Source organism: Zymoseptoria tritici, chromosome 8, assembly GCF_000219625.1.
Source record: "Zymoseptoria tritici IPO323 chromosome 8, whole genome shotgun sequence".
Classification (NCBI taxonomy): domain Eukaryota; kingdom Fungi; phylum Ascomycota; class Dothideomycetes; order Mycosphaerellales; family Mycosphaerellaceae; genus Zymoseptoria; species Zymoseptoria tritici.
The window spans coordinates 174689-192643 of record NC_018211.1 but is presented as its reverse complement, the minus strand read 5'-3'; the positions used below and the strand labels follow the sequence as shown (position 1 = coordinate 192643).

Genomic DNA, 17955 nt, shown 5'->3' with positions numbered 1-17955 from the left:
GCAAATAGTTATCTCATGAGCCGGATCTCTTACAATGCGTTGGAGATCTAGCACCACACTCTCAAGATGAGTGACTCTCTGTCGGACGAAATGTTCACGGTGGTCAAGTCCGCCGGACATTCGACTCCACGACTGGGCAGATTGGTCCTCCCTGGCCGACAAGCGATCGACACGCCGCACTTCCTGGCCAACACTTCCCGCGGCATAGTCCCACACATTACGCAGGACACATTCAAGCGAGACACTGATCTCAATGGCGTCTACGTTGCGCTCGAAGACTGTAAGCTGTCCCAGTTCGAGCATTTTGTTCAACCAGCAGTCGCTGACTTCGCCGTCTGCAAACTCACAGTCGTTCCCTAGTCATCGAACGATCTCCAAAAGCACCTGTGTATGAGCTGCCAGTCCCTGTCGGCAAGTCGCCGTTGCGAAGCTTCACTGCCTTGCCTCAAGATACTCTGCTTGTACTCGGCGCTCGGAGGACTAAGCCCCTCGTTTCGCCCGCCGCGAATTCCAACACCAACTCCTCTGTCTCGATATGTACGGCTGTAGGCTTTCAACATCTCAACCCTCGCGACTATGCAAATGCCTCGGAAGATCTGGGAGTCGACATCGTGGTGGCATTGGGTGACATACCGTATGGTCGTGCACTAGGAAGCAAGAGAGTTATCAAGGCTGAGGATCGGTCCATTGCTTGGTTGCAAAGTCATGCGAAGTTGCACAAAACTGAGAGGTCACGATCAAGGTCGAACGGTGCAAGCAAACTGTTTGCATCGTTGTTGCCTCTTCCATGCTCCAAGCAGGAGGCGCTTGTGGACTGTGTCGCTGGAGAGGTGTCAGCCGACGTCTCGGGCCTTGCGCTGTACAGCCTTGACACGCTGGGTGATATCCCAGGATATCTCTCCGACCTACCACGACTCGACTTCACCGCACCCGAAAGTCCGCACGCAGTCCTCCAGCATGTACGAGCTGGAATGGACATCATGATTGTACCCTTCACAGGTGCTGCTACAGACGCCGGTATTGCTCTGGACTTCACGTTCCCGGAAACGGTTGAGAAGCCAACGACCGGACATACTGCTGATCTCGCAACACTTGGAATCGATATGTGGAACCCTACTCATGCGGTGGATGTCTCTTCTCTCCGTAAAGGATGCACATGTTACGCCTGTACCAATCACCACCGAGCTTACGTTCAACATTTGCTGGCCGCAAAGGAGATGCTAGGCTGGGTGCTGCTTCAAATCCATAATCACCACATCGTGGACCGCTTTTTCGCGGGCATTCGCGAAAGCATCGCGCGAGACACCTTCGACCAGGACGTCTTTGCGTTCGAAAGGGCGTATGAAAGTGATCTGCCGGACAAGACTGGGCAAGGTCCACGGTGAGCGCCTTGATACTGACATTCTGCGTTCATGCGCTGATGATATTATAGTATGCGTGGCTACCAATTCAAGTCCGAAGGTCCAGGAGAAGCGAAAAAGAACAAGCCTGCATTCTCGGAACTCAAAGCCGTCGCAGACTCTCATCCGGAGATTATGGTTGAAACCGGCCCGTAACAGAGCTCGAGGCTCGACTATTGAGCCCATGGGTACTTCATTTGTCCGCCGCTGCGATACAGGACGTCTCATGATGTGCTATTGAATCCCCGCTGTCCGCAAGACACCAATTCGCACCGTGGAAGCCAGCTCCCGGGAGCCTGCTCCAAACTCCCAATTGCGGCTACGCGACTGGTCGCTCATCGCATCATGGTCATCATTCCATTTGCCAGAAGTCCGCACTGCCAGCGAGGTCATCTGAATTGAGCAGACCCGCGCCCTCATTCCACAGCAGCCTCCAGATGGCATTCCTCGTTCCGATGGGCCAGAGTGGCTGATCCCAATAGCGCACGAGGACGTTCTTCGATTTCGCAACCGCAATCTGGCTTCTCAACTTCGCCAGCTGAGTGTCATTCATCACACCGCTTCGCACTTGGCCGAACTGCGACGCAAACGAGGTGCTGGCGATGGGCGATACGTCGGACGTAATGTTACTTTGGGTCGTGTTCAACAGGTCGAGCTTGGCGTCGAAGAAGAAATCTCGATTTTGAACTTGGAGGGGGAAAAGTCAGTCGTGGCTTGAGCATGAGACATCGCGACAGGTAGAGACGGCAATGGACCCAGAAGTAGGCTCGAACTACCGACGGGGCTTTCGCATGTTGCATACATACCGCATTGTATCTGATTCAATGGCGTGTTGCCAGTGCCCACAACAGTCACTGGTCCAGTCTCAATCCCGGTGCCATTGAACTTCGTCAAGTAGCCGGCATCCCTCAGTGGTTGCAAGGCACGGACAACATATGGCCAAGTCTTCGGCCCATCGGTCTTGAGATCGACGAAGAGATAGAGTGTCTGACCGGCAGATGCATCAAAGACACCGTGCTTGGCCTGACCTTTTGGCACGAAGGTCGAGTTCGGGTTCTGGCTGTTCAGCACGCGGAGAATTGGCTGGATGTACAATGCGTCGAAGGTTCGATCGTTCGTCAAAGCGCTCTCTTCGTGGCCCACATGCAGAGTATCATTGTAGAGCCAGACATCCGCTTCCACGCTGATGGCACCGACGGCCAGTGCGGAGTAGAAAGGGACAGGTCGCCAGTAATCGTTGTGGCTGTGGATGCCCTTTGGAATGATCCCGGACGTCAGTTGAGTTGGGTAAGTGTAGATGGAGTCATTCTGAGCCTGAACGAGAATAGACTCAAGATGTCCGGGCAGAGGAATGTCGGACTGGGCATAGGCCATGGTCGAAGCCATGGCCAGAATTGGAAGCATTGGGGAGAGCATTATTGGTGAATGTTGAAGTTGAGAAGGATGAATACCAGCGTTACCTCGAAAGAGTGATTGGAATGGTTGCCTCTACTTATCTCCATGCTGCTGCTCTCCAAGCACTCCCGCAGACTCCGCAGTGCCTTCTCCACGTGCAGAAAAGTAATGTTGTTCGAGCGATGACGGAAAGCTCGAGGCACAAGGTTCAAGATCTGCCGTGGTCCAATGGCGCTACGCACGTGGGACAGCAGCCCGACAGCTAGAGCTCTTGTCGCTCGTCTCGCACATGCAGTGCTTCGGGAGGAATCGAATGCATGATTGCAGCGCGCAAAGGCCACCGATTCCCGACAGTTGTCAATTGCGGTGCGGCGCGATTAAGGCTCGACCGTTCCGGTCTCTGCGAGGCATCTCTCACTCGCTGATCATCGTGTACATGTGTGGCATCGCTGTTCATGCCGCACCTGGGTATCATATCTACACACAAGCACCTCGCATCCTATGCCAAAGCCCTTGCGGATCAAACCCTTCAACGCCTTCGCTAAATCGCTCGAAGCAAATGTCCATCCGCCAACGCTAAGGCTCATGGCGATTTATCATTTCGTACTCTCTCTGCGCGCTTCTCCTTGCCCAGAATGGGATCCGCTGTCGAACGGATCGCTTTTTCCATGTGGGTAGTGTATCGGGCGGCGCTGCGAGAAATTGTCGACGGTAGATCACCCACCCAAGAAACAACAATCCAAATCCAACGATGAAGCCAAAAGCTGTTACAAGTCGCCAATGCCGCGACATCTGGCCGCTGCGTTAGTGTGATGATTCGCAAGGCTTGAAGACTAGACTCACCCAGAACATCAAATCCGAATCGTTGCTGTGCCAGCTATTCCCAACGTGATGAGTGAAGAAGCTCCATTTGCTGCCCTGATACAGCTCTGGGAACAAGATTCGTATGCGTCCGCCATCTGCACCATCGCCAACGTTATATCCATTGTCGCCGTAGTGCCGCCATATCACACTCAGAAACAGAGGACCTGTACTGGCCATGACGGTGATGTATGGCAGAATCCAGCTTCGATCGAACTTGTGCAACTCTTTCATGACCAGCCTGAAGAAGGGATGATGCGGGACAGCACCCATCACATCGTTGCTGATACCTGTAGGTGAAGTCTTGCGCACGAACGCGGGATAGCTGAGCAGAGGCTCCATGGGACGGGCACAACCATCATCCAGATCGAGATATATTCCTCCATAGTGGTCCAGCACGAAGTACCGAATAGCATCTGCACGCTCGATCGGATATCGATATCCCTTAAACGTGTCCAAGAAGTCCGGGTATTCTGAAGCAATGAAGTCCACCGACATGGCATCAGTCCATAGCTTATACTCCCACTCCGGTTCCTTGTGCAGAGCCAGACAGCTTGCTTGCGCCTCTTTCCACACCTCTGGTATACTGGTGTTGACGTAGGTCTGGTGTATGATCTTCGGGATCAAATGTTTCCGTGTATCCTCACGCTCCGACCCCAGCGCTGGGAGTTCTTCTCGTAGGATAGCATCTTCAAGTCCCTTGATGAAGAGGAGCTCCAGCAGCGTCCAGACTTGGTGAACCGCGAGTACAAGGAATATGACGGTACATCCGAGGAATATGGCTACACCTCGTCGCATGGCGTCGCCGGACGAGTCGTTGAGCGCGAAGGCTCGATAGAGAACGCCAGGGGTGGTGAAGGTTGGCGCGTCGCGCTCGATCTACCAGGGTGCCGGATCGATCATGCGGAAGGAAGTGTGAGGTATGACGGACGGACGAGCACGACAATAGCAAGTATGACAGCTCCGAGAAAGCCTGGCTTCCGGAGATCGGGCGTTTCTGTTGGTGAATGGAGGATGGGACAGTGAGAGAACGTAGGCTGCGAAAGTGTGTGAAGGTCGTTGGCGCAGGGGGATCGGTGCGATTCGACATCCGAACTTCTGCCGGAGATATCTCTCGCCAAAACTTATTTTTTCTCCCAGTTTCCTTTACCATCAACCTTCTACCATCATTCTCATTTCTGTGCGGGTCTATTCTTCGCATCGTGACTGATCAAAACGTAGGCAATTGCGCGCTGCTCACCTACCGGCGTAGATCAACGCATTCTGTGAGTATTCAACTCCTCTTCCGCCAATCCTCCCTCCGCCCCATTCCTTCCTTCTGCAATGATGATACTACACTATTACAGTTATCCCTGTCTAAAAAGACTATGTTGAGAACGTATTCACACTCTGATCTGCTCACTTCGCATCGATAATCAACAACGAAATATCTTCTCCAGAACTATTGCTAACGATCAATGCTAGGATGCCCAACCACTACGAGGGATCACCATCACGAACTCGACGACTCAATTGGCAGCATCAAGTCTTGCCTGGAGCATCCTTGTTTGTGGACTGACTGAACGTACGCCTGTAGCCACCACTGCACCTGTAGCGGTGCCCGACTACGGCATCACAAGAGCTCTGCCGGTCAACTACTGGCGAATGCACTGTTCGAACACGCCAATGCGCAGTTGGCAGCTCTTTAAACACTCATGATGCCGAAGTGGCAGCGAACACTGACCACTGGCGAGTATGTATGCCTATATTGTAGCCTTTGAAATATACCACTCGTACAATGGACGGACCAAGCTCAGCAGCGTGTGAATGCTGGTGTCGGGACAGACATTGGTTGCAGTGATATGTCGCTGAAATGACATTCTCCAAATTGACTCCCATTGACTGCTCCTCGCCCATCGTCTTGTGCCATGTCCAACTGGGTACCACCGGATTCGTCTTGAAGTGAAGTCTCTATGTCCTTTTACTTCGTACTTCAGAGTGTGGAGTTTCGCCAGGGTCTGATCGGCAAGTCTTCCCCGAGCTTTAACATTTTTGACCTCCGAAAGAATTCTCGGACATTGACCTCGCACATCAAACATTCACTACAACCGCCAATATGGGAGTCGGACGTCGCATGGGAAAGAAGCAAGCCGATCCAGCTCCTCTGGATGAATCACTTGTGACGAGGAAGCGCAAGCTCGCTGCTCCTACTACCAGTGCGATCAAGAAACAGAAGACTGTCGAGCCGAGAGCTGCGAAAAAGTCCACGACGAACGGGAACGGGAACAAGGCGAGCACAAATGGCACTCGAACAGTCAATGGCGATGCGAAAGGTCCTGGGCGTGCGAAGGGCAAGCCTGTCAGTAAGAAGGTCGTCAAGTCGAAGAAACCCGTGGAGCCCGAATCCGATGACGATGCCTCCGATATCGACGATGCTGCGACAGGCATTCAAGCCGACCTCAATGATCTGGACGGCGAAGACTCTGCGAGCGAGGGTGGAGGGGCTCCACTGTCCGAAGATGATTTCATGGACTCCGATGAAGAGGTGGTGCGCGGCAAGATGATGTGGTCCGAAGACGAGGACTCAGATGCGGAGGAGAAGCTCACGGCGGCGAACATTGCTGGATTGTCCCGAAAACTCGACGAGGAACAAGCGCAAGAGGCTGCAGACGCAGAGGCAGAACTTCGCGACGATGCTATGCAAACGAACATTGCCAACGATTTGATCGACGACGACGATGACGACGAGCAGAAGCCGAGCCTTCTCGCACCCGACCTCCAACTTCTCCGAACACGAATCACCGAGACAGTTCGTGTCTTGTCGAGCTTCAAAGAGTTGGGCGAACCGGGCAAGAGTCGCGCGGACTACACACAAGCCTTGCTGAAGGACATCTGCACATACTACGGATACTCGCCCTTCCTCGCAGAGAAGCTCTACTCGCTCTTCCCAGCGCAAGAGGCGCTGGCATTCTTCGACGCCAACGAGACACCACGCCCAATGGTCATTCGAACGAATACCCTCCGCACACATCGTCGAGATCTCGCGCACGCATTGATCAATCGCGGTGTGACTCTCGAGCCTGTTGGGAAATGGTCAAAAGTCGGACTTCAAATCTTCGAGTCTCAAGTACCGCTCGGTGCGACTCCTGAATACCTCGCCGGACACTACATCCTACAAGCTGCTTCGTCTTTCCTTCCTGTCATGGCTCTTGCGCCACAAGAACACGAGCGAGTGCTGGACATGGCTGCGGCGCCCGGAGGCAAAACCACACATTTGGCTGCGCTGATGAGAAATACTGGTTGCATCTTCTCCAACGATTCCAACAAGGACCGTGCCAAGGGTCTTATTGGTAACATTCACCGCTTGGGAGTTAAGAACACCGTTGTCTGCAATTACTCCGCGCTGGAGTTCCCCAAGGTTATGGGTGGTTTCGATCGTGTGCTTTTGGATGCGCCCTGCTCCGGAACTGGAGTTATCGCCAAGGATCCCAGCGTCAAGACGAACAAGACTGAAGCCGATTTCCTACGCCTACCACATCTCCAAAAGCAACTGCTTCTCGCAGCGGTGGACTCGGTCGATCACGCAAGTAAGACTGGAGGCTACATCGTCTACAGTACATGTTCCGTCACCGTCGAGGAGAACGAGCAGGTCGTCCAATACGTGCTCAACAAGCGGCCGAACGTCAAGCTCGTTCCGACCGGACTCATCTTTGGCAAAGAGGGATTCACCAAGTACCAATCCAAGCGCTTCCACCCGAGCATGAAGGAGACACGGAGATACTACCCTCACGCCTACAACGTGGACGGCTTCTTCGTGTCCAAGTTCAAGAAGACAGGACCAACGCCCGCAAACGCAATTTTACCGCAGGGAAGCACAGAAGAGAAGCAACAGCAGGCGAACGGAGTCAGCGACGAGGACGTGTATCACCACAAGGACATCACGGAGGATGAGGAGGAAGAGTCTGCTTTCGCTGAGTTCGACGATGAGGAGGATGAAAAGTACATTGAGCGGAGTCTGAAGAAGCAGCTGAAGCGGAAGGGCATTGATCCGAAGGCGAGCAAGGCAAAGGCTGTACAGAGTCTGACGAGATAGTCTTATCTATGCAGTGACATACGGTGATAGATCTTGAACATGGCATGCACAATCGAAGCGCACGTTGCCGCTGTGATGACAATGCTCGTGCACGAGTGGCATGGCGCGGTAGGGTTAGGGTTGGGGTTCTTGCGTGGTTTCTTCATTCTTCCGACGTCAAGTGCATCCGATGTCTTGCTTTCTCCATCCACCAGTCTGTCATCACGTACTTGTATTTCCTTCGTGGCAATTATCATGCTAGCCTGCTGCAGCTTGCTATAGACGCATGATCTAGCATGCTTTCCAAGACCGTGGATGAGGTAGGTGCGACTTGGCATCGAGTTCTTGAATGAAGTCATCTTCGAGTGAAACCAGGTTTGAGCAAGCATCTTCGTCGCAAGACATGGGACACAGGAAACGTTACACCAACGTCTCATTGAAGACAGGCCAACTGCCAATCTCTGGATTGATTAGACGCAGTACTCAACATGCCGGACTCTCTGCAAATAGCGTTGAAAAATGACGGCGATTCTGACAACATCTTTGCCTACGTGACTGGAATTGCTATCAAGCAAGAAGGAAAGCGATGCCTTCTCAAGGCGAACGGCAAGGACCTCTACTTCCCGCAAGAGGTCAAAGACATCGGATCCAAGCTGGCAGAAGACTGCGCGATTCCCCTCGGGCCGCCTGGAAATACCACGACCATAACCATTTCGCAGATCGCCGGAGGAAGAATATGGTTCTCTGAGGGCCCTTTGACGTTCTTGCTCAACCCAGGAGGACCAGCCTTGGTGGAACCGTCAGTGTTGAATCCAAGTGATCCGAATGCAAAGGTCAACTTTGGCTTCGCTGAGTTCACATTGAACAATGATCAGCTCTATGCGAACATTTCATACGTGGATATGGTGCCCCGAATACCGATTGCACTCACGCTACAACAGCAGTCGGGCGAGACTCAGCACGTGGCAGGAATGGCACCTGATGGGCTTGATAACATGGCCGAGAGCCTCAAGCAGCAGTCGCAGCAGGACGGCCAGCCTTGGGACAAGCTGATCGTCAGCCAAGACGGCCGCAATCTGCGAATTTTGAATGCCACGCACGGTGGCGCTGTGGGCGCGAGCTTCGATGGCTACTTCGAGCCATTTGTGGACGAAGTGTGGGAGAAGTACAAGAAGGAAGCCAAGATGCAGATTAACACACAGGCGGGCCCAGGGATCTTGTCTGGAACGGTCAACCACAAAGGCAGGCTAGTCATTGGCGATGAGGAGTTCGAAAAGCCTTGCACCGCCGATATTCTGGGATGTAACAGCGGCCCATTCACGACGGGTCAGTCACTCACCCGAAACGCCATCATTCCTCGTCTAGCAGCCGCATTCGTTCGCACCGCGCTCGTCGACACGGAACATCATCCCAGCTCTCCAGACACTTTCTACCGGCGAGATCCCACGAATCACTATGCGAGACTGGTACACGAGCACAACGTGGACAAGAAGGGCTATGCTTTTGCATATGATGATGTACAGCCAGATGAAGGCGAGGATCAGTCCGGCAAGGTGAACGCTGGAGATCCAGTACTGTTCACCGTGACTGTTGGTGGGAAGAGTGCTGCTGCAGGAGGTAGTACAGATGGCAACGCTCAACCGCAGCAGAACTACGACAGACCTCCACCACCGCCGCCTCCCGAGAGTCACCCGAACCATCAAGGGTCGAAGCAGAAGTTGATGGGCAAGCTGGGTGGCTATGCCAAAGGGCTGTTGAGGTGAGAGACAGGTCGTCGTTGAGGTCGCGTAGGTATTGATCAATATGTGTGGTAGTAAGGTCTTGGACGATCGACTGAATTGACATCACTCTTCTACACCTGCTATATATATGTTGAGAGCCAGAGCCGGCGGACTTGACTCGGACAAGGCGGAAAGGCTCGGGTGTGGTCACGAGTGCTTTGGTCGTCTCTTTACCTGCTCAACATCAGTCTGCACCACTCAGTGAATTGGCGCTTACTGTGAGCACCAATTCCCAGCCTCGTGAGCATTTGTGTCTGCCATGTTTCGCCCGAAGAAGATCCCGGAGGCAACTTGGGATCATGCACGCGACGGACGGGAATTGGGCCTGTTCGGCGCACGCGCGAATATTGCGAGCGTTCTATGTCATCGGTCTTGTCTTCTGTCTGTCACCTGAACTCTTCTGATCAACTGCAAGGCAATTGATTACTCTTCCTGTATTCAGACCTTTCCTCTTGATCAAAGCAACCATCCATTCACCCGCCCGCAATTCATCGTATCCAACGGCGCACGAGTCAACCCCCCACTTGCTCTTCACCCCGCAAAACAAACGACATCGGCTGCACTCTCGTCTTGCTTGCTATTGCACAAGCATTCTCCTCCATCAGCCGCTCTTGCTCACATCATCTCGTCACGCGCCTGCCCTCAGACTGGTCATTAGGGTAACCGTACGACCGCTGGCAACGTCGCGACACCATCGACATCGACATCACCACATCCACTCTTCACCACATCCATCACCACCATGGCTCAAACTGCTCCCGCTCAGAATTCTCCCACCTCCGTACCTAAGAGACCGCGAGGCATCCTGAAGAACTCTGCCTCGTTCCAGCAGACCTCGCCCGAAACCCGCACAAGTCCACCACCGGTCACCAGCGCCGCTCAAGCCAACGATGCACCCTCCGACACCACCAACAGACCCGTCATGCCATCGCGCGAGCTGTCCGAGAAGGAGATTACCCTGATGAACACTGAAATGAACGCCGGTCCTCATCGCCGAACAAGCAGCAATCCGCGTGGAAGTCTGAGCCGTCGCCAGTCGTCGCAAAGTCGCGGCGATGAGATGGCTGTCGACAACGAGTCCGATGGCCAGCGTCTCAAGTGGGATGAGGCGAATCTATATCTCAATGAGGGTCAGATGGGAGGCAAGATGAAGATCGACGAACCCAAGACCCCGTTTGCAAAGAATTACGACCCTGCGGAGGATGAGGAAGAGATCTCCACCATCAATGCGCAAGAGTTGGCCGTGGACGAGCTGGAGATGAACAAGCCGCAGCGCAAGGGATCTGGGTCGCGTGCGAGGGAGAGCGAAATTCCTGGCCTCGATCTGGGCGAGCCAGAAATGGAGGCATTGACACAGGAAGAGAGCGATGGAGAACGCCGAGTGCACGTCAACAGCGACTTTGCCAACGAGAATGGCGGACGTCACGGCGAGGAGAACACGTCAGAGTTGAGTCACGAGGAGCAGGAGAAGCACAAGAAGTTTGAGGAGATGCGCAAGAAGCACTACGAGATGAAGAATATCAAGTCATTGCTTGGGTGAGTCGTGCTGAGGATGATTTGGAAGGGCTTTGCTAACTTCACTTCTAGCCACCCTGAAGAGCTTGACGCCCTTGACGATGAAGAGGAGAAGTGATAACGATACGACCGAAATCAGAGATGAGCAGTGCATCGGTATACGGAGTTTGGGAACAAGGCATGGCGCATGAGGGACGGAGGACAGCAGCTCTGACAGATCAGGGCACCACTGTTTCACGCATCACGAATTCTCCGCTGCTGCATAAATGTGGACTCTACGGGCACGACATAATGTCACGACAGCAAGTTGACGCATATGAAAGCACCATCGAGATTCAGACTGGCATTCTTCGCTTCCAATCATGCATCTCTTCATCCAGGCAGGTCTTGCGGTCATAATGACCCATCAGCTGACTGCAATATGTCTCGGACTGTGGAGCCATTCTATGATGCCGCGCAGACTCTGCAGGACTACTGCACGTAACCGAGTCGGCGAACTTGCCCTGTCGATGAATCCTTTGTGGAAATGAGGCGGTGCCTGCTGCTCATGTGTTTCGCCTGGCTGACCCATAGGTAATTCGCAGCGAAAGTGGTACCTACGCAGGAGCAAGGCAAACTTGCGGTCCCTCGTCCACGCGAAAGAGGTGGCGTGCAGGGAAAGATGAGGGTGTATCGAAGAGGCTCGCGTGTTCATGCTTCCCGAGAATGAGGGGCTGTACAACCACTCTGTCACCATCTGTGGAATGAGCGATAAGGTGCTGATGCTTGAAGCAGCACAGAACGTCGGACTCGCTGTAGTGTTACTGCACGCGCATGACAGATGGGCTTGCGTTCATGCGACTTGTGGGTCCGAGATGGTCAGACCAGAGGCGAGGAGTCTGGGCTTTGAGAGACCGTGACTGTCTCTCCAGACCGAGCAATGTGCCCGTAACGAGATCAGCAGAGCCCGTCGCTGCTACTATGCACGGCGGCATTGAACGGCCTTGACGTTTCTGCAGAAGCGCTCGAAGCGCGGCGACGTGATTGTTGTGTACTGCGGCGAGCTGAGGCGCGGCGTCCACACGGCAAAGAGCAACACTTGCGGGAGGTTCGTATTATGTGTGGTGAGATGATAACATGTTGATGGTAAAAGGACAGCGTCGCCGGGAAATGCAAGTCATCCGACTCTTCTCCACTTTTTCTTCTTCGAACATCACCTGCATTCCGCCCACTATTTCTCACGCAATCTCTCCTGACACGATAGTAGTGCAGTGTCTGGTGACCATTTCCGGTCATCTCAAGCTCAACATCTGCGTGCTGCGGTCTTGATGTCCACATTGGCATATCGGATAAGGCATGTAGGCAATCCCGCTTGTCATCGGCAAGACTCGGACAAATCTGCAGTCGTGAACACAGTTCCGGATGACTGGGTGGGTATTGCATTTATTACATCGGTACGGTAAAACACTCTTATGAAGGCCAAACAGACCATATTTCTCCACAAACACTATTGCAGTGCGACCCGTGGTCGAGGCAAACTCAACCAGCTCAGACGACAGATTCGGTTCGAGACGTGCCGATAAGCTGACAAGGACCACCCCACGGCATCCCACGCGGAAGCGGCAGAACAATCACCACTAACTCGACGTGCTCAGAGAGGCCTGCTAGAGAAACCGAGCGTGCTGGAGATCGCCTCTCATAGCAATCGAAGCAGGCCTGTCGGGCGAATGACACTGCGAGGCACACACACCTAACACCTGCAGGGACACCGTCGTACCTCGCCCCCGCATCTACTGCAGCTTGCCGGCCGCCAGATGAACGACATATCCCAGGCCGAATAGTACTGGTGAGACGACAGTTATACGCTTGCACGGTGACGTCGCATAGTTGATATACTTACATGCCATCGCCGAGCCACCTCGCCGGCCTTTGCTTTACACGACCGACAAGGCTGCGGAATTGTTCATCCATCGACGGCCTTGACTGCTACTGGAATACTGGAATACCGAACTCACTGGAACTTTATAAAGACACGTCCGTTGCCTGCTGAGAATCCGGAACTTGTTGCTTGTGGCCGGAACCTATTCATTCATTGTTAAAGGCCGCCATTCCTCAGAGAGTTCTGGTCCTCTCGTAGTATGGGCCAATCTCTGACGGAGTCGACGACTTTGCTTAACGCCCAAATCGGCTTCTTGGTATGTTGAGCGAGCTAAGTTTGGACGACATCGCTCAATGGCTAATTATCATCGCAGAACACCCACCTTGCCTTGATACACATCCCGACAGAAGCATTTCCCCTATTCGTCCACCCGATTCTGACATTACTACTGCACAACAGCCATCTGGACGAAGATGGCATTGCGATCAAACCAAGAAAGTCATGGAATTTCTGGCATCCCTTCGTCAACGTCTCGATAACACCGAACGAATGCTCAATCGTCTGCCCTCGAAAAGAAGCTGAAGCTCTATTCGCTCCCTTGATCAGCGGACTGAGCGACACTCTGCAGAATACTGTGTCCATCAGCGACGAGGACTACTCGGTCATCACCATCGGTGGTGAAGGACTGGAAGCCGGACAACGAGTGCTGGACTTGACCAACCCCCTTGCCCTGGCTGGAATCCCGATCTTCTTCATCACCAGCTATTACTCCGACTTCATCTTAGTGCCCTTCAGCGCACGACCAAAAGTTATACATGCCCTCGAAGAACGAGGATTCGTCTTCGAAGCGACAGACGAAAACGGCGAAGCAGGTCAGATGTGGAATCCTGCCAGTCCGCTCACCAGCTCCCACCACAAACGACCTGGATCAGCATCGTCCTTTGACTTCACGAATATAGTCAGCACACCACCGCCGACGAGCATATCCGAGCTGCAGTCAAAGACCTTTCAACTCCTCGCACGGCATAAGATCACTCCAAGCGTCGACCCGTCGATCGAGCTGGTGACCTGCGCCGGTATCAAGGACAGCACTCCATGCGCATCCGAAACGCACTTCACAGAAGGAAAACTTCAGTTGGGCCTGACAAAGGTCCTCACCAGTTTCCCACCACCGAAGTTCTTCTCCGCAACTTTCACAGATGCCGAGTCAACTTCTCTGACCATGGACAAACGTCTCCTCGAGCACTTCCCGGACGGCGGCGAAGATCTTCTGCTGGGAACACAAGGTCCGGAACAAATGGCCATTACATTGGACTTGAAGGACCTTCCATTGGAAAGTACAGGCATTGTGTGCGGAGTTTCGAGTCGACTGACGGATGGCATGAGAGGACGCATTGGGCGGGAAATGTTTAATATGAGTTATTTGAGCACTTCGAGAGCGGGTCATGTTATTGTGTATGAGGATGAGCTGGAGGAGGTAATGGATGCGTTGAGAGGGGCGCAGATGAATGGAGTCGAGCATTGAGCAAGCATCCGGCCTGCTTGGCTGGACGCGGTAAATGCTGCCATGCGCTGTCAAGACGAGTCGCCAAAACTTTTGATCATATATGTAGCGAAGAAGCTTGCGCATAAAGTCGATGCACTCCGATAACTCCCGTTTGGATCGTCTGCTGAGTGTGCCCAAAAACTGTGGATTGGCACAGTCTCCTCGACAGCATCGAAAGTCCAGGCTGCGCTGCCGTTTACGCAGCCTTGTCTCGCATGATCCATCTCAAGTGAGCTAACCGGCAGACACAGACCTACTTTCAGCCGGTACGATCGCCATGCATGGCGCCCGGGACCGTCTTCGGCTTCCAAGGATCAAATTCAGCTTTCCGGGACCATGTACCTGCTTTGGTCCACCATTGGAGAAGGCGAGTGTGAGTCGTCGTGATCGCAATTGTTGGTGCTGCAAGCTGCCAACGTCTTGGAAAAGTCGTAGAAGAATGATTGAACAGTACCCATCCGTTCGAACCAGACCTCGTTGAAACAGTGCGCGAGGGTCTTGGTAGTGTAGTCATCGACGCACTCGCCAACCACCGCTTGTCGCATCACTGACCCGTCTGCAGTCTTCTCGTACGCCAGTGATGCAGTCCTTGCCGATATGTATCCGTGGGCGGCCAATCGGAGGAACTGGTCCATAGCTTTGTTTTGCAGACTTGGCATAAGATATGCATCGGCAAAAGCCCAGAGATTGACGAGCTGGTCTTGGAAGGCTGTGTGTAATTCATCGGAGTCAGTTGTGTCATCTGGACTCATTGATGCCTCGAACGCTGCTTCATAGTCGGGAAGTCGGTTGTTGGCTAGGTAGCCAATGAACCGCTCGAAAGTCTTCGCATCACAGCCTGGTAATCGCAATTTACGCTCTTTGCCTTCTTTGAATGAGCCGTCGAGTGCTTTGACGAAATAATCAGAGGCATTGCAGAGTACGGCCTTGGAGACCTTGTAACTGGAGGGTGACCCGTCGAGAGTGACGTTCACAAACTCATCGCGGAGAAACGGTCTGAAGTAGGTCAGTTGGCTGGGGCTATTGAAAATGGTCGGAGACAATGACAAACTTGGTTGTCTTCTCAAACTCCTCAAATTCGCTCTTGCGCTTCGGCGCCATTGCTTCGATTGTTGCGTGGTCGTGCGCGAAGATGATGGGCGAGGTCGGTGATAGTGTGGTCTCGTGGTTCTGGCTGGAACTGTCCAGTGCGTTGATATTGAACTCGTCTTCAAGCCACGATCTAGCACATGTCAGAGATATGATTGCGTAGTTTCCTGTACAATCATGCGACGTACCCCGTGGCTGACTTGAATGCGGTGGATTCAAATGTTCATTGCAATGCCGTCGATACTGGTGCTATGTGCCGGTGTATTGATGGGGAAGGCGGTGTTGAAGGAACCGATTGTGTGTTGAGTTCTCGATCGTTGATGTCTGTCTTAAGTGCCACGAAGTCGAGTACTTGTTGAAGTTGATGTTTGGCCGGTGCATCGAAAGGGTGGTCGAGGGCCATGATGTTATCGGCAAGTCCTCACAATGGAAGATACATCGTATGTACTTGCCTTGCTTGTGATTTCATGTGACGATGCAGGCCCTGTCTTTCATCCATCTCACACCACAAGCTCGGCGTCATCCCATTCACTGTCCTCAATCACAGGCTCCGAATAGCTCTGCACCAACGCCGGTCGCCTGAAAGCCGCCGAAGCACGTCCGACGCTTGGATCACTCCGGATCTTGTTCCTGTCAATCTCGTCATCACTGCTATCTGCCTGCACCTGCCACTCATCTTCGTCTTCCGGCACAAGGTCCAGTGGATCATCATCGGAGGACACCTCTGATTCGTCCTGCACCGCTGAAGGAGCAGCAGCTTTCTTGCCACGCTTTGGCTTGAACAGTGCTTTCACTTCTTTTTCGCCGCGCATGCGTAAGCTGAGTTCCTTCGCCAAGTCGACCCAATGAAGCTCGCCTTTGCATTCCGGGCATTGTCCTTTGGTTGGCACGAGCGCATCGGCGGAGCCTTCCGCTTTCAGAAATGCGGAGGATAAGCACTGTAGATGCATGACGGCGGTACAGCTCTCACGATGACACACCAAAGTCGCTGCACCGGTGGCGGGAGTGCTTGTGCGACAGATTGCACATTCCGGGGCCGCTGGCTGGCCTAGAAGACCTTGAGTCTTCTCGAGTTGCGGCTTCAAGGCTGTGTAGCCCAAATCGAGCGCATTGATTCCAATCGGAGCATCGGCAGGTAGAGCTTCGGTCTCGTCCTGGTCTTTCTTTGCAGGCGCACGACTGGATTCATCCATGGTTACTTCGAAGCCTGGTCGGAGGTTCTCAAACTGGTGAGTCGTCCATCTCACCCACATGCGATGTACATCCTCGCAGAAGAATGTGAGCTTGAGCGGCCATCTCTCGAAGCTCTTCGCTCGGAGGAGGAGATGGAGATTGGCCAGTCGATCCGTCAAGCACAGTCGTGGTCGAGCAGCACGTTTTCGCATTTTACCCGACTTTGGAGATATGCGGGTTTTCATCTTTGTTTGTGTGATGCGAGAGTCGACTGCGATATGGCGAGTCAAGTTTGGATTCTGCCATGCCCATCTAAGGAAAGCAATGTCACCATCAGCATTTGTACACAAAGAGGCCAGACACAATCGATGACCGCAGTCACTCACTCGAATTGCAGAGCTGCGATCTTGCTGGGAAAGCCGGTCACTAAACATGTCATCTCCCATGGTCGAAGAGTGTCTCTCGACGTCCGGACCGCGCCGCCCTTGGCCTCTCCATTGTGTTGTTTGAGCCGTCGCGGAGGATTCGGCGTGCTGCCGATGTATGTGGAGGAGTGACGTGCTATCGATCGAAGCAGGTAGCAGGCATAGAACGCCGGGATGGGCGGGATTGTCTTCTCCATGGCATTGTGATGTTATGCACAGGCGCACATCGACGACATCGTCTTGTCGAGTGAGCCAGCCAGCCGAAGACGTGAAGTTGGCGTGGGTTCTGCCTGAAAGCGGAGTCAAGTCCGCCTGCCGGATCTAGAATCTCGACATCACCTCCCTCGGGCCAGATGAGCGGAAGTCACGATGAGTCCGACAAGTTTGCCTCGTGCCTTGCCTTGCGGACGATATTTCCAACCACATGACCACAGATCGCTCTCCAACTCCAAGCAGCCCGAGCTCACATTCTGACCCAAGAACAGAACTTGCGTTCGGTACCGCGGGTCGACTGCGCATTTTACGTCACGCTACCAGAATATCGGAGGGCCAGAGTCGCTCCTTGAGATCCATCCTCGCATTCCAACTCATACCTTGCCTTCCTCCCACCTTTCGCCATATCGACGTATTCCGCCAACTTGAGCGACTGGACCAGCCCAGATCGCCAATTGCCTCGACGCAACTCTAACACCCAGAGCAGACCAGATTTCTCGCACTTGAGCACCCCTTCCAACGGACCTCGACATCGAGTTACATTGCCCGAAATTCGCAAGTGACCCCTCTGACCTCGCACCGCTCCATGCGCCACGATCCACCTGATCCGCTTCAATTTCGTCCACGATACATCTCCACCGCTGAGCG

General features: G+C 53.5%; 8 protein-coding genes across 8 annotated transcripts; 5 read left to right on the top strand and 3 right to left on the bottom strand.

Moving 5' to 3' along the window:
* Positions 1-90: 90 nt before the first annotated feature.
* Positions 91-1556, top strand: MYCGRDRAFT_46958 (uncharacterized protein; the record flags this gene model as incomplete). Its single annotated transcript, XM_003850486.1, has 3 exons — positions 91-280; positions 361-1381; positions 1433-1556. The coding sequence occupies 3 exons, from the start codon at positions 91-93 to the stop codon at positions 1554-1556; spliced, it is 1335 nt and encodes a 444-aa protein (XP_003850534.1).
* Positions 1557-1752: 196 nt separating this feature from the next.
* Positions 1753-2774, bottom strand: MYCGRDRAFT_46279 (uncharacterized protein; the record flags this gene model as incomplete). The annotated part of the gene is made up of 2 exons (XM_003849835.1): positions 1753-2087; positions 2207-2774. 2 exons carry the CDS (start codon positions 2772-2774, stop codon positions 1753-1755), a joined length of 903 nt encoding a protein of 300 aa, XP_003849883.1.
* A 597-nt stretch (positions 2775-3371) lies between these two features.
* MYCGRDRAFT_74362 (SUR1-like protein) lies at positions 3372-4608 on the bottom strand (the record flags this gene model as incomplete). The annotated part of the gene is made up of 2 exons (XM_003849834.1): positions 3372-3587; positions 3639-4608. The coding sequence occupies 2 exons, from the start codon at positions 4452-4454 to the stop codon at positions 3372-3374; spliced, it is 1032 nt and encodes a 343-aa protein (XP_003849882.1).
* Positions 4609-5750: 1142 nt separating this feature from the next.
* Positions 5751-7728, top strand: MYCGRDRAFT_74360 (uncharacterized protein; the record flags this gene model as incomplete). Its single annotated transcript, XM_003850487.1, has 1 exon — positions 5751-7728. A coding segment is annotated over one exon (1978 nt), but the record flags the coding sequence as incomplete, so codon positions are not given.
* Positions 7729-8123: 395 nt separating this feature from the next.
* Positions 8124-9470, top strand: MYCGRDRAFT_74356 (uncharacterized protein; the record flags this gene model as incomplete). Its single annotated transcript, XM_003850488.1, has 1 exon — positions 8124-9470. The coding sequence occupies one exon, from the start codon at positions 8196-8198 to the stop codon at positions 9468-9470; it is 1275 nt and encodes a 424-aa protein (XP_003850536.1).
* A 373-nt stretch (positions 9471-9843) lies between these two features.
* On the top strand, positions 9844-11121 carry MYCGRDRAFT_74353 (uncharacterized protein; the record flags this gene model as incomplete). Its single annotated transcript, XM_003850489.1, has 2 exons — positions 9844-11024; positions 11076-11121. The coding sequence occupies 2 exons, from the start codon at positions 10231-10233 to the stop codon at positions 11119-11121; spliced, it is 840 nt and encodes a 279-aa protein (XP_003850537.1).
* A 1999-nt stretch (positions 11122-13120) lies between these two features.
* Positions 13121-14386, top strand: MYCGRDRAFT_94898 (uncharacterized protein; the record flags this gene model as incomplete). Its single annotated transcript, XM_003850490.1, has 2 exons — positions 13121-13177; positions 13235-14386. The coding sequence occupies 2 exons, from the start codon at positions 13121-13123 to the stop codon at positions 14384-14386; spliced, it is 1209 nt and encodes a 402-aa protein (XP_003850538.1).
* Positions 14387-15996: 1610 nt separating this feature from the next.
* MYCGRDRAFT_87006 (uncharacterized protein) lies at positions 15997-17291 on the bottom strand (the record flags this gene model as incomplete). The annotated part of the gene is made up of 2 exons (XM_003849833.1): positions 15997-16981; positions 17056-17291. The coding sequence occupies 2 exons, from the start codon at positions 17289-17291 to the stop codon at positions 15997-15999; spliced, it is 1221 nt and encodes a 406-aa protein (XP_003849881.1).
* Positions 17292-17955: the final 664 nt, after the last annotated feature.